Here is a 25971-nt window from a genome sequence, read left to right on the forward strand (position 1 = left end):
GCAGCATTTGTGTGTTTTTTCACTCTGTTTCCAACATAACTCAGAGAGGTGTTAAAGGATTTGGATGAAATTTATGTACATGAAAAGTTGATAATGACATAAGAATGACACAGCTGATCTAATTTTGGCATTGATCTGTATCACCAGCTGGATCCAGGATTAATCTTTTTTAAAGGATTTATTTACGTAACATAGCAATGAATACGAGAATTCAAGCTGTGCGTATTTGAAGTGCAGATACATACACTGTGCGCACATTTGAGGTGCAGCATGCAGGAAGCTGATGAGGTATGTAGAGTACTAGAAGGAATTCTTTATCATTGGGAGATGATTTTTAGCCTTAAGTGTATGTGTGTAAAGATTGCAATGACCTGCTTGGCATACGCCTGTGCTCTCCAAATGCTTTTACATCCAACTAGTCATGTTTAATTGTTTGTTACATGATTTGTGGCATGCATAACAAGAAAAAAGTTTATATCTTCAGTAGATTTAATAATCCATAATCTTTTAGAATGAAAATGTAAGTTAGAAGGTATGTGTACAGTGCACATGGCATAGACTTAATGAATAATTGTATAAGCTGCATTTGTGTGTGTATGTGTGTGACAACTGTGCATGTACACACACATACATAAAATTCACAGATAAATCCGTATGAACATTCATACTTATGTGTGTACATCTGTACATTTCAGTATGCATATGTATGCAAGCAACTTCCTTTGAAATTCAAATGATATCTGGCAGCATGTTAACACCTTGATAGCTGCAATGGCAATAATTTAATCTTCAAAATTTTCCTGCCCCCTTTCAGACAGTAGAAACATCCCTCTTGTAATCATGATTATAATCTCTATTAGAAGAATCAAGATTGTAATTGAGACATTTCTTACATCTGAAAGCAAACTGTTGTAATCTTGATTCGAGAATCTTGATTAGCAAGTAGAGGTCCGGAGGTATTTTCACATCTTGATTTGCTCAATTCATGGTGTGCACTCCCTATCTGAAAGGCTTAAAGGCATAATTTACCATTTGCAGATGAAACAAAAAACAGCATTAATGCTTCAAAGTAGTTCTAAAATGTCAATTAAGGATAGAAACAGCCAATGTAAGAAAATTCAACCAGTATAATCGATGTTAAGTATTGTTAAATATACAAAATGTAAACAATAGTTATTTTGAAAAATTTTCCAGAATAAGCCATCTACAGTTTTGCTTTAATGCAAAAAATAGTGATATCTCCTTATATTTTAGGCTTCATTGAGAAAATCGTATGTGGTAGGATGTTTTGTGATGCAACAGACCTTCAGATATGCATCAAAAGTGATATCTTGAACACTTATAAATCACTGCTTCCAAAGGTACCAGTAAACAGGACCTTTAACCTCCAAAAAGTGATTTAGGATTTCATTTCATTTCATTTCATTTATTTCATTTCCAACAACATTTTCATACGCAAAATAACACAACATCAATACAATGTCGTAACAAAGAAAAATACATGAAGTTAACAATAATACGCATGAAAAAAAGCAAGAGAATATTGAATCAAAACTAAAGTTGCAGGAAATGGAGGAGACATGCTAAAAAGCTAAGCTTGTATTTTGCAGTCTCCTCGTGGACAAAAAGACTAAATAACATCGAAAGGCAATTAGCTGGACATAAACGGTGCGTAACACATACAATCCTATACAAATAAACAAACAACAAACAAACAAACAAACAGACGGACAAACAAACACAAGCAACCTCTCTTGTAAAGAGAAAGATAGAGAGAGAAAAAGGATGCAGAGCTTAGCTCAACCATACATTTACATCCACTCACAGACCTCACAAAATGCAATACACTCTTTGTTGGCTGCACTAGCTAGCATTCACTTTGAAAGTTTGATTGACAGGTCAGGATAGAATCTTGTATAACCCCAAAACTCAAATCAAGATTACAACCAACGATTCATTAAAGATGATTACAAGAGAGAATTTTTTCCTATTGTCTGAAAGAACTCTCTTTGTTACAGTGGAGCATCTGAAAAGTCCATCTTTTAAAACACAATCACAATTACAAAATCATGAAGATGATATTAAGTAAAGAGTTTTTATGCCTCCGCCACGAAGTGGTGCCGGAGGCATTATGTTTTCGGGTTGTCCGCCCGTCTGTACGTACGTCCGTACGTACGTCCACATTCATTTACGCGATTACTTCAGTAATATTGACTGGAATTTTGCCAAATTTGGTCCAAGTATAAAGTATGATAGGGCAATTACTTGATTAGATTTTGGGTGAAATCGGCCAAAGGTCAAGGGTCAAGGTCAAATCATGAAATTGTATCTGTTTACGCGATAACTCAAGACTGGATGAAACAAATTTCACCAAACTTTGTCCAAGGATGATGTATGATGGGACAATTACTTAATTTTTGAGTGAAATCGGACAGAGGTCAAAGGTCAAAGATCAAGGTCAAATCCTAGAATTTATCTGTTTACGTGATAACTCAAAACTGGATGAAGCAGCTTTCACCAAACTTGGTCCAAGGATGATGTATGATAGGGCAATTAGTTGAGTAGATTTTAGTGACATTGGCAAGAGATCAAAGGTCAAAAGGTCAAGGTCAAATGCTAAAAATGTTGCTATTTCCCCCATATCCATGCAATGCCTGAAGGTATTTTCTTGAAACTTAGTGTAGACATGTACTACTTCATAAAGATTCTCCAGAGAGAGTTTTATGTCATAAGGTCAAAGTTCAAAAGGTCAAAGGTTAGGTGAAAATGTTACAATTTCACTTTTCTTGCAAATGGTTCAATGTATCTTCATGGAACTTGGTATATACGCATGTACTGATTGGCAGGGATTATCTAGGGAATTTAGGGGTCATGGGTCAATAGTCATGGGTCAAAGGTCAAGGTCAACTCGTCAAAATTTAACTATTTCCCTCATATACTAGTATATGCAATGCTTGCATTATTAATTTTAAAACTTAATATTTTTGTGTTACCTAATGGAGATTCTCTTGGAAATTTCCTGCCAGAAGGTCAAAGGTTAAGGGTCAAGGCCAGGTTTAAATGCAAAAAAAAAATCTATACGTAATTACACTTTGTCTTCATACCTTGAAAATTACTAAATGCATAAACTTATAAAAGGGTCAGTCAGAAGTCAAGTAAAAATCCTCGATTCCCCAAAATACATGAACCTGCATTCTTTAATATACAATTATAGCAAACGTAGTTCAAGGAAAGTGAACATTCAAGATATTTCTGACAAACCTGTTATTTCATTATTTTGCCAGTTATGTGAAACTGTCATCACAGATTGTGAAGACATTATACTATACACCTATTGGGAGAATCATGCATTTTTGCGGAGGCATCAGTCGCCATAGCGACATTTCTAGTCTATCTTCTGAAAAACCTTTTGATTTCATACTACAGTGGATTCCCGTTACAACGAAGTTCTCGGGACTGGAAGTTTTATTTCGTTATATCAAAAATTTGTTATAACTGAACAAATAAACAATAAAAAACATAGAGCCAATTTTGTTGTGGCCTGAATTTTTACTTCGTTCAAACCAGAATTTCAATATAACCGTGTTGGTTATAATGTGGGTGTACTGTGCTTGTGAGTGTTCAAGCTGTTCAAGATGTTTATTTACTTCCAAACTCTCCTCTCATGCCTGTTCTTCACAAATAGATTGAAAATGTGATACGCAACATGCAGCATGCTGAGAGTGGGATCCCGACTCGATCACAAAAGGTCTTTTTATCCTCCGTGCCATGTGCCTTTTCTGGTAAGTACTTGTCTGTTTCTATGTCACCATATGAAGGGTTTGTTCGCAAAAACCGATAAGTCCATTTTTTGTCCCTGCCAAACGAGTTCGAGCAGGGGACTATGAAACGGGCTCCGTACGTGTGTGTGTCCGTGTGTCCGTCTGTCTGTCCGTCTGTGCGTCCGTCTGTGCGTCCGTGTGTGATCAAAATGTTCAAAATGCCACTCCTTCGCCATTTCTAACCCGATTTTGATTCTGTTTGCTTTATATGATAGCACTACATGTGAGCTTTGAAACTTCTATACAAAATTTCAGTTGTGACCTTTGACCTCGACCTTTGACCTATATTGTACATTTTGCTTCAAAATGCTACTCCTTCGCCATTTCTAACCCGATTTTGATTCCGTTTGCTTTATATGATGGCACTAGGTGAGGGCTTCAAAACTTCTACACAGAATTTTGACCTTTGACTTCTTTGACCTTTGACCTTGATTTTTGACCTATATTGTACATTGCCTACAAAATGCTACTCCTTCGCCATTTGTAACCCGATTTCAATTCCGTTTGCTTTAAGTGATGGCACTAGGTGAGGGCTTCAAAACTTCTACACAGAATTTTGACCTTGGACTTCTTTGACCTCTGACCTTGATTTTTGACCTGTATTGTACATTTTGCTACCAAATGCTACTCCTTCGCCATTTCTAACCCGATTTCGATTCTGTTTGCTTTATGTGATGGCACTAGGTGAGGGCTTCAAAACTTCTACACAGAATTTTGACCTTTGACTTCTTTGACCTTTGACCTTGATTTTTTACCTATATTGTACATTGGCTACAAAATGCTACTCCTTCGCCATTTCTAACCCGATTTCGATTCCGTTTGCTTTATGTGATGGCACTAGGTGAGGGCTTCAAAACTTCTACATAGAATTTTGACCTTTGACTTCTTTGACCTTTGACCTTGATCTTTTTACCTATATTGTACATTTTGCCACTAAATGCTACTTCGGCGGGGACATACGCACCGCGTAATTTCTACTTTTCCTTGTTTAGATTTTGAAGTACGGTCTCTGTCATAAAGTACAAAATGATACCTTTTAAATTATGTATTAGTCACTACATATAAAGGTACATTTTTGAAGTTATGGTCAAAAGAAGCAGAAATTTTCTTATTATTCTCTTTATTTTTCTTGACCTTCAATCACAAATATCTCCATTTGGCAAATATGGACTTATCAGGTTTTGCGAACAAACTCTTCATATGAAAACTGTTGATTCTGTTTAAAAATGCACTCAAGATCTTCTTGCAGAGAGAAAATTGACTAATTTCTCTGAGCAGGTATTCTTTTTGAATTATTATGTATTGGTACATGTATATTCTAAAAACACTGACCAGCCCAAGGCTAAACAAGGTCAGTTTGCATCTCAGAATAAGGCATTTCACTTTCACATATAAATAGTTATAAAACATATATGAGATGTACAACATATATTAAAGCCACACATCTTGCAACCTTATTAGCCCAGTATGATCACAGTTACAGATTGTACCCTATGAAGGCAACCAAAAGTTTCCCGAGAGTGAGATAGCATATCATTATGCCAAGAATGGAGGCTAGTTGTGATTTTACTTTTACAGACTGTAAAAGTGGAAGTAATTTTTTTTTTTGATCAGCCTTGTAAAATGAAGTTTGCGTGTTTTTAATTCTGCAGAATCAACTTATAAAATAATCTGATGGCAAGCAAAAAAAAAAAAAAAGAAATATGTGTTTGATTGTTTTTGTGCTAGTTTCATGTTGTGTGAAATATGCCAAAATTTCTACTTTTACAGTATAAGACATTTTGTATGCCAGTAATATGTAGTTGTGTATCTATAACTGCAGCTTTCAAGAGCTTACATGATACCTAATTGAATAGCTACTTGCAATGAATTGTCATATGTCCATATTTTTTGTTGTTAGAATGGCCTTATCAAAATTTTGGTTGTGATTGTTGTACAATAATTTTGAACAATTCAAACTTTGTTGTGAAAAAAAAAATGAAAATCAGGACTTGTATATACAGACAACTGCATTTCATCCAATATTCTGTTTTATTTCTTCATTCTTTACTTACAGGTATTGATTTAATAGACTGGATTACAAAATCCCTTGATGTCCATAGCACTACTGAAGCCACACATCTTGCGACCTTACTCGCCCAGTACGGTTACATCTACCCTGTAGAGCCAACCAAATGTTTCTCAATCAAAGAAGATAACACGCTATACCGGTTCCAAAGTCCGTATTTCTGGACATCGCAGGATCGACCGCATGACAACACAGACTATGGTAAGAATGATAATTAGTCTATGTCCTGCAAGATGTAGTCGATGCAAATGTTTACATATTGGATTTAGATTTTTTTTTTTTGTATGAACCTATTTGGAAGGACTGCTATCTATTCCAGGAAAAATCAACATGGAAGGGAAAAAAGTTCTCAGGAAAAATCATGGAATATCGTATGCTTTTAGCGATGATGCTCAAAATTGAAAATCCCTATTGATCCTGATGAAGCACATTTCACAGAAAGAACAATGCATACTGCTCTGAGTTTTGATCCAGGTGATAGTAAAGTGAAGCTGTAAAATCATTTGTGTATAAGTGTTGCTATAGTAACACATGTTTATCAAAATGTTAATTGCATATATATAATTTATCATAATGAACAAATTGCAAATAATTCTTGAGAAATGTTGAAATAATAATGAATTTTGATGTTGGTACCTTCATATAGAAAGCTTATAAATGCCTTGAAGTGTACTCCATGCTGTCTTGTGCAGTTCATTAATGTATAATGTTATATCATTAAAGGTAAAACTATTTAGCTCTCAAAAGGGCTCAAAATTCATCTTCCACCATTTGGAATTTGCATGCAGTATATCCAAAGGGTCTACCAAGAAAATTATCTTTCTGACATGATTCGCCAGAATAATGAGTTGTTTTTTAGTATTTTGAGATCAAAGGTATGTATATGATAGAGAGTGGAGTACCCAACTTTAAGGCATAACGTTACATGATGATTGATCATGCCCAAGCAGTACCATTTCCAAACAAGCTGCAGATCAATGGATACTGTTTGATCTGACTTGAAATCAGTTATAGAACATAACCTAGCAACCATGATCAGATGTGTTCTCAGATTGCAATACTTTTAGCATACCTTTTTGGCTAATATTTTCCATTTTGTTTGTTCCCCAATTGATATCATGTTAAAAAAGCATTATTTCACACATTTCTTTGCATGTGCTTCCATTTCAGTGCAAAAATTTATAATTTCAGCAGGGCAGATGGAAATTATGCTTTACCTACAGATATTTGCCTGGTAGACTTAAAAAGGGAAAATACCTTTAACTCTGAAATGCCCTTGCAGATCATTTCCTGTATTTGGTCACAAATATTTCATAGTAAACAGATGCTAAAGTTGCCAAGAGCTCAACCACCAGTCATGATCACAATCATGCATAATGTAGTACCCGCCAGGGACATGGCATTGCATTTTTCTAAAGAATGTCTTTAGAGCATGCAAATCCCACCAATTTTCTGCCTTGCTGATGATGTTTGGGCTGCATGCCCTGAGCATGTGGTTGCCATGGAAACCAAAGCACATCCAAGCAGTGGTATATATCGTCTATATACGAGCGGAGGCAATTTCATTACCGAGAGTACTACCGTTTTTGAGACTCGTGAAAGAGACCATGTCATGAATGCTGACCAGTGTGACTGTAAAGGAACTGAGCCTTCTATAGATACCACGCATAGGGTTGCCGTTGACAACTGGCAAGGCCTGGCAAAGTCCAAAGGTCCCCTGTTTTTAATGAATTAAAATCTCACTCTCTTGATATTTCCCTTTTAATACACAGGCATACTCTTCCACCTTTCCCCCTCCCTCTCTCACTCCCTCTCTCCCTCTCTCTTGCTCTCCATCTGTCTGTCTGTCTGTTTGTCCGTATGTCTGTCTGTCTCTCTTGATATTGCTGTCAGTGCAAATGACACATGATGGATGTGTTTTATTGCTGTCACATTTCCAAGGAAAGGTTGATAATTCACAAAAATGCCAGCAGCTGCACATTTTCTATCACACAGCAGACTCCAAAGTCTGACTAGTCCCTAGCTGTTAGAAAAGAAGCCAGTTATGGCAACCACAAAATGTTGGAATTTACAGGTGGTATTTTCTCAGTAATTGTTAAAATTGCTATAAAAACTGTTTATGAGTCCATTAATTGTTACACATTCTTAATGTCATTGATGTCAGAGATGAAAGAAAGAATAATAAGTGTCGGCTATTCCATGATTCCGTAATTTAGTTCTAAGGAGTGACATTAATCTTAGGTTTTATGATTTCATTTACATTCTGATGAGGTGAAACTTGTTTAATTATGATAATTACACTGTTACGATCTGATGATGTGACAAATACATAAAGACACCTCTTTTGCTTCATGGTTTTCAGTGTATCATAACTGTGGTTTCCCCCACAATCAGCATTTCTATTATACCACTATTACTGACTTACCAAGGTCTCCAATGGCTTCAGAATGTTTCAGTGAATCTGTGATGAAGTTTGTGCCCTCCTGCATTTCCAGATCTGCTTAGAAAGATAATTTTCAATGTCTTATTAAACTCAGACCAAGTTTTATGGTGAGCGATCTTTAATTATCTGATGTTGCCCCTTTACTTGAAATTCTATTCAATCTTACTTTAAGAACTCAGAAACAACTTACTCCAAAGTTTAAGATAGTACTGGAAATGTATCTATTTCAAAACATTTTAAATGACTTTGATTGCATAATGCCTTTGATAGCATAAAGTTGTCTTTATATTTGTCATCCTTAAAGCACATAGACACGCAATCAATGGCATTGATATGCATTATAAATGAACCTTATAATTGGTATTATTATTCCTACTACCAGTGTCATCTGTAGCATTTTCATTATGCCTATCATATATCCATCGTAATACCCCAACCATTACAAACTCTTATATCATCACCACCATCATCAAGGCCAACATCTCCATCATAAAATCACCAGCACGAACACCAGTGCCATCCTTGACCAAATTATTCCCCCTATCATTGCCTCCAACAACATCACCATCATCTGTGTCATCATCTCCAACACAAGTACAGTTGAACCTCTCTTATCCGGCCTCCCTTTATCCGGATCTCTCTATTATACGGACGCAATCTCGCCGTGATCTTTTTTTTTTAAATTACGGGAGGAAAGAGGGATTCCCAACTCCTTGAGAACTCCTACACAAACACACATGAATTACATATACTTGATACATTTCTTAATAATTATTTAGGTAAATCATCCCAAGAATTTATAAAAGAAAATGATTTTATTCTTGCAAACACGAACCTCTATTTTGGGGTCTGTTACTGAGTGTGACAATAAAAAGGTTGCAGTATACACATTACTACATGTGGTACTACAATGGGCTACATCAGTACATGTGTATGTGTATGTACATGTATAAAGCATTGAGTCTCCCGTATCCAGCCAAATCCCTTATCCGGATGAGCCCCGGTCCCGACTTGTCCGGATACGAGAGGTTCAACTGTATGTGATAGAATATTCCCTGATCAAATTGATTCACCCCTCTGCATCTACCTTGATCATTATTACTAAAGTGATTATGTAACCATCATCTTTACTCAGTATAGTCTCTGATGATTAACCCTGTTCTATTTCATTCCTTTTCCATATCTTCTTCTTCTCTCTCGGCAGCTCTGTACCTTGCCAAGCGTACAATGAGGAACAAGCAACAGTTTGGTTTGGAGGAATATGAAAACGTGAGTACATAACCTTGAGTGCTTCGGTTCTCATGGAAAAGAAACAAAACAAAGCTGACACCCAGCACCATTAAAGGTCATTGTTCTTCTGAATCAATACACATAAATCCCCAGGATTGTGGTCTTTATTGCACAGACGAGAAAATGTATTGGATGCGTTATATTCATCACATACCCCTGGTAGCATGTTTGTATGCTTCGTCAATGACATTGTTAGGTAATGTTCCTTAGAAAGTTACATAAGTTATGAACATAAAAACCATGCAGTTCAGGCCGGGACATACACATCCCTCAAAAATACCCCATACAAAACAAAACAGAACAGAACAGAACAGAACCAAACAATACAAAACAAAACAAAACAAAACAATCCCTCCCCTCCCCCTTGCATGTTATATTACCTGCAATTTGCATCATAAACAATCGAATGCATCGAGTCCTAAAGGATAATTCTGTACACTAAAGTTGTTATTGATGTTGTTTACCTTAGGGTGTTATCATGGTAACGACAAGGCCACTTTTCCATTGTAGTTTTCCTGTATGATAGCTGCAGTGGACTGTCATAGGCCAGACTGTGTTTATGTGATAACTTAGATGTTTTCAGCATACTACGGTGCTTTGATATGAACAATTGATAATGTTATTAGGGGATGAACTGTTGCAGAAGGGGAATGAGAAATTATTAAAGGATTTAACCCATCAAATGCTGGTGAAATTTTGCTGCTAAAATGATTGAAGTCGCGCTATATTTGCATAGCAAAATCCATGTATATCTCATATTAGAAAACAATAAATTGAACTAGCTGAGATCATTAAATTTGCACTAATGTCAGAACTAAATTGATAAAGATTTTTTGTTGTCAATTTATAGATCAATTCTAAATTTATGGACCAAAAAATGCTCAATGAAAGATGTTAATTCTGCCTTTAAAAATAATGAAACATCATCACCTCACCTGACTTGCATGTTATATTTGATGGAGTATTATTGCTATTTAAAAAAGAAAATACATTCCAAAGTTTCACACTGTTTGTCTGATTTCCATAAAGTACATTGTGCTGTTGTTGTTGTTTCTTTATTATCATCATCAAAATCTATTTGGGCTGGACTTTTCTTTTGAATTTGAATAGCAGTTTCATCTTGGTGAGGCGTTATCAGTGTACTTTATGAGAAAAATATTAATCTGAAATGGCTGTGCATGTATGGAGAAAACGTCAAAGTGCTTTAATCAGAGCAGACGTCATTTAGTGCACACACACACAAAAAAAGATGCAAACAATTTGCCAAGACCATTAGTATGATTGAACATTTATAATTTGAACACATTATGATATTAAAACTGGTAGTATTCACAATGCACCACATGTATTAGGGGCAGCCATAAATTCTGTACAAGCTGTGTGTAGTCAGTGAGGGTAAAAAAAATAAATTCACCAAACAACATTGATTCAATAATGAATCAATCTGAATATGTTTCTATAATGTCCAGCTCTCTTCAGTTTTTTTTTTTTTTTTTGGGGGGGGGGAGAGGAGGAGTAGTATAAGTGAGGCAGAATTGACTAAAAAAATCATCTTCTTTTAGCTGATTTTCTGCTTGTCAATTAGTCTACTTTTTTCCTCACAAGAGCCACAATGCTGCCCTAGATTTTGTGCAATCACAATAGGAAGGTGAAATGGTCATTCACAATCAAATGGAAGACAGTTTACCGTGAGAGGCTGCTCAAGATTTATATCATTCTTTATGATAGGTTAACTTGCTGAAGGGCGAATGAAATCAATTTTTTTTTCTTCTTGTATGCCTTCTTTACTTCTACATCTGGAAAAGTTTGGAAATGTAAATTCTGCTCCCCTGCAAAAAATATGAAATGCATGGAAACATTAATATTAATTATTTTCTCCTTTCCTTCAAAATTTACCTGATGTCATTTCATCTGTCATGGCAGACTGGTTCTATCTCTGATTTTCATAATATTGACGTTTTTCAGCTTTTTTATGTACTTTTTTGTTTGTATCATAATCACCATACGCAAGAAAAATGAGAGCAGACAGTGGCTGCTTCAGAAAAAAATGTCATATTCAGAGGGTATAAGCTATACAGCATATAACAAACTGCTGAATTCTACGCATGTGCTGGAGAGGGAAATGACACCAGGAACCATAGTATGTCCTTGTGAATGCCACTAACCACCTGTTTGCTCATGCATAAACAATTTCACTTACAGATGTGAAATCAAGAACGATAAAGTTTATCAAATTGAATGTCACTTAATGTCTCTTACAAAATAAAATCTGAAATAATAAAGGAATGAAATTTTCAAGAATTAAGGAGACAAGAGGAAACCTTTGCAAATGAAATGTAATTTACAAATTAAAACTTTGTGGACAAGCATGTTCCCTTCAAACACATTTTTATAAGAGCTTCATCCATTACATTTTTCCCCAGTTTTTGTTAAACTAAGCAAATCACGTCAGGATAAGAGAAAGGAATAATATATTAAATGAATGCCAAAAATGACAGGTTGCCACTTCACAGATTTTTATAGAACAAAATGTATTAAAGAAAAATGAAGCACAGTTCCTGTTCTTCTATTTCTCTTGTTTCTTTTACTATAGAATGCTAAATTTATTATTCATCATAATAAATTGACTCAGACTTATGAATGTACTGGAGCTTAATGGCACATATCTATGTGCCTTCTAAGTTTGAAATCATATAGTTGCCACCAATATCCCATTCTTTGCTTTACTTGTTATTCTCAACTGAATTTGAAAGCAAAGTAAACTTTACAGCATTCTTTACATCCTATAACAATTGTACCACCCCATCCACCTGCCATTACCATAAGGTTTTCTTCTATCCAGTAATTTAATTTCTGTTTCACACACTTGACCTTAGTGTTGAATTTTTTGGCGCATTGCTTGGATAATAGATGACTCCATTACCATACGATACATGATCTTGATGCCCTGCTGTTAATCACATGCATGACAAATTTATAATTTGCCCAAGTGCAATTTCATTGTGGCACTTAATTTTGGTGTGGTTCTCCTGAGAAGGTGAGTAGTGTCCTTCAGGTGGCAGAATCAAGTGTCCACAGATTGGCTTGTGTTATGAAGGTCCACCATCTAATAAGAGCCGTCCCAGCAGTATTCGGAAAGGGCATTTATGAGTAAGGCCCGTGTAACATGTCCAGCGTACACCAAAGCATTTATTGAAGGCTTTGAAAACCTTCAAACACGCAGAACAAAAGACCCTAGGTAGTAGCAAGAAAGGTCATGTTTATTTGTGTGTTTTTTATGAGGTTGGGTTTAATAAGAAAGACATGATTGGACAGTTCTTCTTTCCATCCTTCTCCAAATTCCTTCTATCCCTATTTCTTTCTTTGTTTCCCTTCTCTACATGTCATTATCTTTCTCTTCTCTCTCTTCTTTGTCTATGTCTGTTTCTCATGTCTGTATCTCTGTGTTGGGATCTTTAAAGGTCCTGTGTACCTATTGGAGAAGTAATTTTAAAAAATGTACAAGATATCACATTTTGCATATGTGCAGGTCATTTGTATCACAAAACATCCTACCATATAAAAGTTTTGCAAAAAAGCCTAAAATATAAGGAGATATCACTATTTTTCTCAATTAACCATAACTGTAGACAGTTAAGTCAGGAAACATGTCTATTATAACTATAGTTCACATTTTGTATATTAAGTGATTACTAACATTGATTATACTGATTCAGATTTGTACATTGGTTGTTTCAATCCCTAACTCATATTTTAGAACATGCCATTAAGTCATGATAATGATGATAATAATAATGATAGTAATAATAATAATAATGATAATAATGATAATAATGATAATAATGATAATAATAATAATAATAATTGCATTTATATGGCTCTTCATACTGGTGTTTCTAAGCGGACTGCTGCTATTCATACAAAAAGACTAGAAAACACAGTAACATTAGCAAAACCAGCAGAACAGTAACAAAAGAAGAAGAAGAAGAAGAAAAAATGCATGTAATCAGTGATACAATAAATCATCCAATTTCCTTTTAGATAGCTTGAATTTTCTTTAACCCAAAATGTTTTGCTTATGTGTCAAGCTCCTTTTCTCTGGTTTGTTTGTGTCTTCGATCCTTCCTTCTCTGTGTTATCTCTTTATCTCTCTCTCTTTTGTCATTTTTCTTTTGTTTCAATTTTACGTTTCATTCACTGCTTTAATCCTTACTGTGCTGGTTTTGCTGAATGGCACTGATATTTTGAAACTAATTGTCAATGTAGAGATTATCTAATCCTCCTAATCCCTACTATATCATTGTGGCCTTCCCACAAGGTAGATTGCTACACCATGTGGGCTTTTTACATTAATCAAGAACTTGGTTGAGTTTGATGGATGGAGTAATAAATGCTAGTGTAAAAGCTTGGCAAATTATGCAAAGAGCCTAAGCACATATAGGATCAACTTACTCTTCTTTCTGTAGTGCGCACCATAAAATTTGCTCTCTCTACTTCCATCTTTTTCCTTCCACTTTCCTCTCTCTGTTTCTTTTCTTTCTCTGCTATTACTATTTTATATTTCATCTTTTCTCTCATCCTTCTCTCTCCTGTTCTATTCCATCTCTGATGTTCTCTGTAACTGCATTCTCTGTTACATACTCTCTAAAAGAATCGAGTGAAAATATTCACTCTTGAAGGAGTGAATACAAAAAAAGTGAATTTACAGTGAAATTGGACTGAATTTTGAGTGAAAATGTTCATTTTCACTCTTTAGAGTAACCTCAGGGATCACTCCAAAATCTTCGAGTGATCCCTGAGGTCACTCCAAAATAAGTGAAAATAAACATTTTCACTCAAAATTCACTCCAATTTCACTCTAAATTCACTCTTGTCTGTATTCACTCCTTCAAGACGAGTGAATGTTTTCTTTCAATATATTTCCATTTTACTGTTCTTTCTTTCTCACTCTTCCTATCAACTGTTGTTTTTATCTTTCTTTCTTACTGTAGCTTTGTTGTCCTTTGATTTGTGTTTCTTTTCTCAACCTTTTCTCATTAACTGTTTTTCTTTCTTTCTTGTCAACCACATACCCATGCTAACCGTACAGAAGTGTATGGTTAGCACACCTTTTCACGTTTTTTGCAGATGAGTTTTCCCATGTAAACTAAATGAAAGATGAAAGATGCTGGTGCATCATTTCAAAACATGCATTACCCACCAGTATTTGTTGTGACTGTATGCAGGGCTCGACACTAACGGTGGCCCGGTGGCCCGGGGCCACCAAAAATGAAAGTCGGGCCACCAAATTTCAAAAAAGGGCAAATTTGGTGGCCCGCCTCGGGCCACCAAAATTTTTTGAAAAGTATGTCAATAAATTAGTAACTTTTTGCGCCGGAAATTAGCAGTTAAATTTGTTTAAAGGATGGATGAAAAGGACTGAATGAGTGCCTGAGAGTGAGTGTTGCAAGTTTGTTGAAGTTTATTTATGAGTAGATATGTCCAACTTCTAATTCTTACTCTCATAAACTCAAATATATGACTCATAAAAAAAAGGACTTTTAATGTTTTTTATTGTTTTGTTGGTTTTTTTTTTTTTGGGGGGGGGGACCGGGACACCAAAATTTTCTCTCGGGCCACCAAAAATTTGAAATTTAGGATTTTGGTGGCCCCATCGGGCCACCAAACAAAAAAGTTAGTGTCGAGCCATGCTGTATATAATGTCTTATAATGTGGTATTTCTGCATTATCTATACTGATACTGACTCTGAACTATGTCCTCTATGAGGTAATTTTGTGACTACTGTGCTCTATCTTTTGCTTGATCTAACATCTAAAATGTATGACTAAGTGAAAGAAGTAAAATAATGGATACTTTTATACAAAGTTGCCTTTCTTCCTATTGCATGGCGCACACACACACACACACACACACACACACACTGCAGGTAGGATTTAAATTCTTATTGGCTTTGCAGTAATTGCAAAGAGGAAGGCAGTTTTTTTTTTTTCATTGTATGACTGGTCTGTCTCCTGCGCTAATAATCTTTGACATTTATAGATGCATTCCTCAGGAAAATACACCCACATGAGATTTGTTTCATGATTGTAAAAAGTGGCAGCTTTGCTTAGAAGGTCTTGGGTTTGCTCATTTTGAAATCTTATTCTTTCATCACAATTTTGATTGCATTGTGAGAGAGTGATACAATATTCATCTGTCTAGTCTTGCCCAATGAATAATGAAAGCATAAATGCTTCACCTGGCATATTCAGAGACATTTTGGAGTGTGGTTGGATCATATTTTTTGCCTAAATGATCCAGCAGTATTTGAAGATGAGGCTTGTTGAAAAAATTTCTAATGTGCTTTCTACATCTGATTCAGAAAATTACCACTTTCTTTGCATTGTATTGATTCGGAGTACTTTGCCTGTTTCGAGAAGATTTCTATCAGATTTAAAAATGTCAAATTAATCAGTCACCTAAGGTCTGACTCCAGTAAACACAAGAGTGTTTTCATGTCATGGTACATGTTGTATTAATCCTGTTGTTTCAATCAGATTGATTGATGTATATCACAATATTCCAATCTCCATGGGGAAATTGAGCTCAATTTTAAAGTAATTTTAGCATACACTTTACAACAATGACAAATTCATGCAAAAGTAGATATAATTAATGATATCATTCAAGATAGATTGTCTGTGGATTTATGTTGAAAGTTTAACAATTTTAATGCATCATTCCTAATGTGCAACTTGATGTGTCACGATGATCGATGTCTGTAAATGTATCTGTTTTACTAGGCAAACAATAAACAAAATGAAATACGTAAGAAAGCAATCAAATCAAATATATCAAATAAAAAGAAGTAGGCCTAATGAAGTTTATTATAACCTATGCACTGTATAGAGCATACAGGGACCACAAGTAAGATAGAATTTAAATTCATTTGTCAAACCAACACATTGTTATTGGGTATAGTTGTCAGGGTATATCATACTACCTTTCGACAAATGTTAATGGTTGTAAATCAGTTTTCATTTCATCTCAACTTTGCGATTGAAGCTGCTAAAAACAATGGAAATATTAAAATGTATATTTTTAAGCATAACTTCAAGAACATTCCTTGTAATGTTACAAGTGAGATATCACAGGCAAGGTTTTATTTCGCTCTATCTGATGATGGACTTTGAAATGTTTAGAATGGCACTTTAACTAACTTTGCGATGAAATTTTTCAAATATTCAATGTAGTCTGATAGAAGATGTAGTGTGATGATGAACATCGTAACGAAGAGTGTGAGTCATTGGTGTTTTTGTGAGGAACCATAGAAACGAACCCGTGAAGGGCATCATACTCAATTAAACAGCTTGGTTGTCCCTGACCACCGACAAGCCTTCTTTTGTTACTCGTTAGCAGCACGCTAATGAAATGAAATCATAGGCCTGATGTGGCTGTTTTTTATAGTCCCATTTTGTTTAATACCCAAAGTGCACCCATCACTACACGCACCGTCAAGTTTTGTTATCAAACATGGTGTCATGGTATAGAGAGCTAGGATTGAGGCAGTAGTCTATTTGGCACCACATTTGTAGATTCACAGTCCTTGCTAGACTTTGCTGTCAAGCTGAAACTAACCAATTTATGCATTTTTTCCTTTCTTTTATCCTGCAATATATAAAATTGCTGAGACAAACCTGCTTAATGAACATGTTGGTTGATTTTTTACGTTTCATCCCAAAATTTTCTTTCACAGAAATATCATAATTATTCACTCCCATTATGTTTGGCATGTATTTGGAGGGTGGTACATTCAGTTTCCTAACAGCCAATCAATGTAAGTTCTTGAGAATTTCTGTAGTGCCAAATGAAATTTCTAATAATAACAATATTCAACTATTAATCATATAATAGCAAATGAGATAAGTGTAGAAACACAAGGGTTGCAATTGGCTTTATGCAAGTACAATGCCTTTTTGGTTCTCAACAAGTGCCGTATAGGACTATGGCATATCCTTTTGTGCATTGACAAATACCCCTAATTTTTGATTGAAAATGAAAACTGAATTGATGCTCTCTATGGTTATTATAAAGTCAAATCAGTATTGATTTCTTGCTTTAAAATAACCTATCCAACTTATTTTGCCAAAGCGTGATGTCATAGCCATTCATTGCCATGGAAACTGGTAAACAACCTCACCTGGCCCGAATACATGTGAACACTAATTTTTGCTAACAATGCTCGCACCTGGTTCCAACCCATGCTATAACAAGAGACTGTAAGTGAAGTCATCACTGTGGTGATCTACTGGGACAGATGTTTAAAAACTGATTATAAATGAACAGAAATTACTGACTGCCCCTACTCTGTATTGTATCACCATAGCCTGCCTTCTTACATCTGAGTAACCATGCTGTCTTTAGCATGAGGTCAAGTTTGGTAGGATTTCTAAATGCTTCTAAGCTCAAAATGGCAAGTTAAGCTGAATTTTTTTGACATATAAAGGGTTAATGCTGATCAACGATTTTTTGACTTGTCTTCACAACACATTACTATCTTTTGAAAAGGCACAATGGGAATCAGTAGTAGTTGTTGGTTTGTTTGTTGTTTTTTGTTCTTGTGCACATCAGGAACCGGCACTAGTGCTTGTGATGGAAGAATATTGGCCTAGTTGACTATACACATGCATGTCTCAAACATGAGGTTCATGGTTCAAAAGTTTGAGGAAAATCAGACAAACATTTAAAAGTTATGAATTTGCAAAGTTTTGGTGAAGCCACCACTGGATGAGAAGACAGCTCTTGATGAAACATAATAAACAATAAGGAATAATACACTGTAAAAACGTCGGTGTTAGATTTAACACCATGGGTGTTAAATCTAACACCGATCAAACTTCAGTAAAGGACCACACCCACAGGTGTTAAAAATGCACTGTGATGGTGTTGAAAAGTGTTCACCAAACACTTCGTGGTGTTAATTTGACACTGTACCTGGTGTTATTTTGACACTGTACTGGTGTTTATTCAAAAATGACACCACATGGTGTTGATTTGATATTTGTTGGTGTTAATATCAATGGTTTAACACCCGTCCAGCTTCAATAAGAGACCACACCAGCTGGTGTTACTTTGGTGTAAATTTATTTTCACATTTTTTCAAAAATCTAGTATTTTAATGTAGAATTCTTGATCGTCTTGTTTAAATTAAAAATCAACAAGAAGTGCAGTTACTAAGAAACTCTTCAAAAAACAGTTTAAAATTTGAAAATGACACCCAGAGGTGTTAATTTAACACCCTAAATGAGCACCGAAAATTTAACACCAGCTCGGTGTTCACTATTTAACACCGGACTTTTTGCAGTGTACAATTCAACATTTTCTCCCTTTTCTAGTATAGTGAAAGAGCACTATACTAGACTTACCTGAGCTTTCAGAAAGCAGGAAGAATAATATTACATTTGTAACATTTGTCAGTACCAAGTCAAGGGAATGTGTACTTTCAATAAAAAATGATATTTTGTGGAATTCTCTTTCTTTTCTTTATATTGTTTTCAAATTGTGACATCATGATCTGTCACAGTTGTAGTCATCTAGCAATGCGTGATGGCACTGAAACTTGAAATTTTCCACTTTTCCTCAAACGTTAATTGCTGATGTCTTGTTGCTGCATTCACTCAATCCTTGTGTATATTTTGGATTCATTCCCCTTTATTTGAAACATACTTTTCCGCGGCTAGAACACAAAGAACTATATCCGATAGATGTGTATGAGGAAGTTCAATAATTGATGTGAGAATCCCACAGCATTTCTTACCCAAAAAAGGATGAAAATTGTTGCTAAGATATATTTGAGAATCAGATTCGGTAGATTGATTTAATAGTCACACTGACTGCATGGAGTTTGACCAGATGAAAACTAAAAATGACAGCATATTAGAGTAGCAGTCATTTTCTGTTCTTTGCCTTTCCATCACACGTTGGAACTCAAAAAGCATTTTACATCATTCAATAGAATCAAATGTGCAATAAAAGTGTGTTTTAAAATTTCTCTCCTTTGTATTATTTTATTTAAAGTGGGTCATTATACCACTATATGAACTAAATCTCTCTGAATTAATATTTGGTTTCTTACCAGGTACCCATTTAAACATTTGAATGATGAACTTTGAGTTATTCAGAATTGAAAACTACTGAGATATTTATTACTCACTGCAGGTATTATGGTGGGGCTTGAACCATGGACTTCTGCAATGTGCAATCCAGAAGATCACTACCCCCATTGTACGATGATTGTACAGCTGTTACTCCGTATCTTTTATGAGTACCGGTACAAAAAAAAAGAAATCCATTTTGATGAGGCAAACCTGCATCTAGGTTACCTATTACCTTTCTGGCTTCTTTGGCATTAATCACTGGATGGAAGATGGTGTCGTAAAATGTGCCATCAAGTATGGGAGGATGAATAAAAAAAGATTAAAAAATGATTTATGGTCCTGGAGCACTCCAAGAGTTAACATTGGAAATGATTTGAGAGGCTATGTGTATCAGACCTGCACATGTTTAGATATTAGTGCTACCTGGGACTCCCTCTCAAGGATAAAGATGGCTTTTTTAACTCATTGACTCCTAGAATAAAGATTTATGTGATAGAGCTGACATAAATTTGAGCAGCTTCTTATAAACTTAGCTGTGAATGACTGATGAAAATTTTGAACCAGTAGAAAAATAGAAACCCTCTATTTTCACGTGAGATTTACATTGAACTGATCTCCAGATCCTATGAGGTAAACACACAAATTATCTGACATTTGCTTTCACCTTCACTCTTCAATTTGGACATGCATACTTTGAAAGTTTTCCATGTAAATTGTACAGAGCTTCCTATATGCCTTGACTGAGATAAAATGAACAAAATATTTGTGTATCTTGGTTTATTCCATATGAAATAGACCTTGAAATCAGGAAAGTCATTTAAATATGGAAATGCATGAAATATGTTAACTTTAACCCGTTGAGGACGAGTCCCGGGTATATGGGCAGGTGTCGATGGGAAATGTGTGTTGTAGCAAAATCAGTCCATCCTCAACTGGTTAGAATGAATCTAAATATCATAGGTTAGTTTTGATAAAAAATTGGTTAAGTTTTCTTCAAATATTTCCTTGTTTTTGGTCATTCAATCTCATCGTGCTGTAAAGAAAATGATACTTTTGCGGCAAGAAATTTTCATGAATTGGAGCTGACGACCTTTTTCATTCATGGCACGAAATTTTTGCGAGTTGCCTCTAACATTCAATGCATGTGTAAAGTGTAGACAAGGACTTTCACATGCATTTTGATTTTGCAAATCAAGGCTCTTACAAAATTTGCGAAATTAAAATGCATGTGAACATTCATCATTTTACAGTAATTAGATTCAAATGCAAGTAAGAGGAGAGGTTTGGCATAAAACAGAAGAAGAAGAAGAAAAAAAAAAACCAGCCACTAGCTAATCATGACCGAACGTTTATCATTTACTACATGTAAGGCCCAGATTATCAACAAGAGACATTCAGTTGTGATAATAAGGACTTCTTTGCTTTGATTAACGCACAAATGAAAAGAAAAATAAACAAGTGCATATTCTATATACTGAATATCCACTTGGGAATTGATTATCAGTTGAATCGAAATTGTCTTATTTGTCAAGTTTTTTTTTGTTTTTTTTTTTTGCGTTGTATTTTTGCCCCGGGCAGATTATTTGTAGAAAGCTACATGCAACAGGTGCACATACTTACACTGGATTACTCAGGACTGTTATCAATGCTGAAAGGCTTAATAGTAAGCACTCATTGACAGGTGTACGGTACAGATCCTTAATGTGAAATCTGCCAACAGTATGATATCTAGTCTTATTGACCCTTCCAGGACCAACATCCCAATGTGCCATTGACATTCTCATGTGAACAGGTGGATGATGGTACTGACAGCATTTCACAAGTTCTGTATGCACCATACATTCTCAATAGTTACTTTTTCTTTTTAGTTACCATGACAAAATGTTCAATGTTTCTTTTTTGTTGTTGTTATAATACCATTTGTGCACATATTCATACCGTGTTCAATGAACTATCCTTATCTGTTGAATGAAAGTCAAATTGACACTTGTACCACTTTGAATAATTTTTTAATGGAAATAAATTAATTATTGAATTTAATGGTTTCACTATTTCAAATGTTTAGCAAAACAACTTACAATGTATGTTACTAAGCATTTGATTTCCATCAAATTTAGTATTAATGTGGTAAAATCAGAAAAGCCACAGTATTTATTGTCATTTGACAGTACTTTTCTTGGTTGTAACATTGTACTGATTCTGTGTTTTTATGTGTATGTAGATGTTTTGTGTTGTAAATGAAATAAATGTAATAAAACATGATAAATATTATCTTCAAAATAGGCAAACACTGGCTCTGCTTTTGAGGAAGGCATAATCTTTCTTGTATAGTTATTATGGTACTCAGGGTGATTTAACCATTCCTTGATTTTTTTTTAAAGTCCTGATTCACAGAATATCAGGCTTGCCATCAGGCATACAGTGTGCAATGTTCATCAAAGGATTGCTTTTCTCGTCCGTATGTGTGGGAAGATAGACAGCAAGTTGCTTTTAACTCTTTATGTGCCACGTTCCCATGTCCGACTCAGTCGACGGTGTGCCGACTTCGCATATTCTGCTCAACACACAAAGCCGCCATAACCGATCGATAAATCGCTAATCCCGCGGTACAATGAAAGCGTTTCTCGCGCTTTTGTTCGTCTCACATACGGCTTGCGTTCTTTGTGGTGATTGACGAACAAGCGGTTTTCCCAACTAGATTTGCGTGCACATTCTAAGTTACTGTCACGGTTTTATGCGCAAAAGTCATGTCTTTACAGTAAATGTAGCAACTGGTCATTCAAAAGAAAACTTGAAAATAGATTTGTCATACAATCTATACCAAAGCAGAGTTTGGCATTCCTCTTTAATTTTGCTCACTATTATGTCCAACTTAACGGAAATTTGTAGAAGTTATACAAATTGGAAAAACAGAATTCTTTCTCAAAGCATGACTACCATCGTGTCTCAGAATAATGTGGCACACAGGGGGTTTCCACCATGGCACATAAAGACTTAATGCTACATTCAGCAAGCTGATGAGTATGTCAGTGACATTTTGAGATGATAAATTATTTCTGAGAGCAAAAGGGTTATATGACTGCATGTGTTTGTACTATTCTTTGGCTTATGAAAGTCTGACCTGAAGATATTAAAAATGCAATCACTTTCTTCAATTCCTTTTTATTTGTCTAGGACCGTGAATAGCTACAATGCATTCTATGACCCCCCCCCCCAAAAAAAAAACAAAAAACACCAACAACAACAAAACAAAACAAAAAACAACAACAAGGCATTCAAAAATCCTCACGAGTCAGCATGTCTTTATTGGCAGACTTGTATTTCATCACAGAAACATCTAGGAGCACTGATTCATTGTAAAGGTGATTTTTTTTTTTCAATCCAACAAAAATGTCATTAGGTTGTTATGAAATTGTAGCTTCTAGTGCAATTTACATTTAAAAAGACTCTCAATATTGAACTTTTCTACTACACACCCATTGTGATGACCGCCATAGATCTGCCTTTTGAATTGATTTCAATACAGCACCATGACATTTACGAGACTAATTCAGTTATTACGTTCTGTCAGAGTGAATCTAATACACAGCATATGTCATTGCCTTCCTGGAAAAGGGCTGTTACATGAAATCTCATCCTAAGATTGAATTCTGGTTTCGACATAATATGATATTGTTTTGAAAGCTCTTTATATGATGCAATCATCATCATTTTCTTTTGCAATTTTTTTAACACACAAGCCTTAATTCCTTCTGCTGAGCAGACAACATTGTGCCTCCATCAGGGGTTACAAAACATATGGAAACTTATACAAATATAATCAAGTTATGGAGATGCATAATTATACACGGATAAATTGTATGATGTGTCACTTACTGCATAATACCTTTGGTTGTTGAAAGTGGATACAATCACAACTTTGGATTCTCTGCTTGATCATTTATTCTCTTTTTCTCTAACAACCTGTAGATGGAACCAATATTGATTGAAGTGCTGTTGCCATGGCTACATGAAACTTTGCTTTTTACCTTCAGAATGTCAATATTGTATGAGTGTGGACTGTGTGTCCAATTCTAATGGAGGGGTGTGCTTTGTCATAACTAGTAGTTGTATTATACATCATACTGAACGTTCTATGTAGACATGATTCCTGCCATATTGTGCAACTAAAATTGAAAAAAAAAAACATATGAACAATGGAAAAGTCATATTACTGATTTTTATGCATAGAATTTGCGAAGTGTAAGAATATGAAGTGTCTTTTTATACACATTGTATATTGTGAAACTAAAGACTTGCATAAATAAGAATTTCTTTCAGGTTAGTACATGTATTGCTGATTGGCTGACTTTGCATTCTCTTAAATTGAATAATGAAAAATCAGAGATTTATTATTTGGTTCAGACGTTCATCTGGGCAAAACATATTTAGATATTTTAAGTCAGTCATGATTTCTGATACTCTCACAAAAGTCTCAGATTCTTGTCATAATCTTGGCATTATGTTTGATTCATCTAATGCCCATGTCTTGTCAGATGTCGAGTGTATGCAAATCTGTGAGGCACCATCTGCTAAACCTTGGCTTTATCCACAAGTACTTTCACTCGACCCTTTTTTTAAACTAGTGCACATACAAATATCATAGCACCTTGATTTTATGAATGCACTTTTGTATAACTTACCTAACATAAAGTTGGTTCAACTCCAAAAATTACAAAACACACCCACATCAATTCTATTTTGAAGTCCTTACATAAGTGACCAATCACACAGTGCATTAAATTGAGAATTTTAGTGTCTGTCTTCAATTGTGTGTTCTGCCCCTGTATATAATGCTTTATTAGTGAATGTATAGGATGCTGTTCTATCACTATTGTCAGAAGACCCTGAGGTATTTCTGGTTCCTGCATGTAGTAAGTTGGGGGTGGGGGGGGGGGGGGGGCTTTGCATGTGCTGGGTCATTACTGTGGAATTCATTGCCACCTTACATCAGAAATGAGTCATTGACATATTTATGAGAATGAGTTGAAAACTGATTTGTTTCATGATGTTTGAACTTTTCCAATTTCTTTCTCATGCATATTCATTCTTTCATCTTCGACTGTGCCTTGAGCATTTCATTTCATAGATTTGGTGCAATACAAATTGAAACTATTGTTATTATACAGTATACACCATACTAAGAATGAAAGTCCAGAGGGATATAATCCTATGCACAGAATGATACAAACTGCCCACACACTCAATTCATTAACCCTCTGCTCCTCATGAACCTGTTAAGTCCTATGCAGAGTCTTTGTAAATTTCACAATCAAGGAGTGAATGATTTATTCTATCATTTTAGGTTAAGATAGCCAGAGGAGGTCCCTAGCAAAATTATAAAACAGATAATCCATCAAATGTCTTCATGATGTCGTGGGCCTTGGGAGAATGACGCAAAGGCATCATTTGCGTTTGCTTTGTTCTCCTGGACACACGACGATGACTACTGTAAAACACAATATTTTCGCGTCATGAAATTTTTGCGAGTTGCCTCTAACATTCAATGCATAAAGTGTAAACAAAAACTTTCTCATGCATTTTAATTTTACGAATCTTGGCTCTCCTGAAATTAGCGAAATTAAAATGCACACGAACATTCCTCGTTTTACAGTATTCTCGAAGGCATATATATGGACATATAATATACTTGATGACATTGAATAGGACACTACAAGATTTCATGCCTATCAGAGGACAAAAAATGACAATATTTCATGAAATCACAATGTCTGGTGTGTGGTGATCAGTATCTAGATCAGATGGTTAATCGCACGTCAAAATTTCATCCTGCAATTTTATTACCATTCAACGATTGAAACCATGATCTGGTAGATGTTTGGCAGGGAATCAAATTAAGTGGTATTGTATGCACGTAGGGTAACGTCACTCAATTTAGTCTCGTAGTTAGTCTGTTCACATGGAAACTCTTTGGGATTTCCGATGTTATCACCCAGTTTGCAGTGATAGTTTAGAGCAGACTGTTCTGGCAAACTAATTGCTTCTGCTCAAGTGCACTTGAGACTACCCTTCCGACACTCTTGTAACGCTGGCCGCTGAGTCTAATAGTGAAGTGGTCTGTGGGAAAAACATTCTAGGTATTACACCACATTTCGGACATGTGTTAAAGGACAAAAATAGGAAAAACAAAGTACTTGATACAAATAATCAAT

At 35.3% G+C, this 25971-nt stretch overlaps 1 protein-coding gene across 1 annotated transcript in view; it reads left to right on the plus strand.

The window, feature by feature from the left end:
• The first annotated feature begins 270 nt into the window (after positions 1–270).
• Positions 271–25971, plus strand: part of LOC139722504 (regulator of G-protein signaling 11-like) — a 64590-nt gene continuing 38889 nt past the window's right edge. The window contains exons 1-4 of the mRNA XM_071633793.1: positions 271–288; positions 3686–3782; positions 5878–6090; positions 9537–9601. Of these exons, the coding sequence (XP_071489894.1) occupies positions 271–288; positions 3686–3782; positions 5878–6090; positions 9537–9601 (393 nt within the window). The remainder of the gene's footprint in view (positions 289–3685; positions 3783–5877; positions 6091–9536; positions 9602–25971) is intronic.

The sequence above is a fragment of the Diadema antillarum genome, unplaced genomic scaffold (assembly GCF_040938485.1).
Source record: "Diadema antillarum isolate AM-2024a unplaced genomic scaffold, OU_Dant_1.0 scf00000166, whole genome shotgun sequence".
NCBI classification, from domain to species: domain Eukaryota; kingdom Metazoa; phylum Echinodermata; class Echinoidea; order Diadematoida; family Diadematidae; genus Diadema; species Diadema antillarum.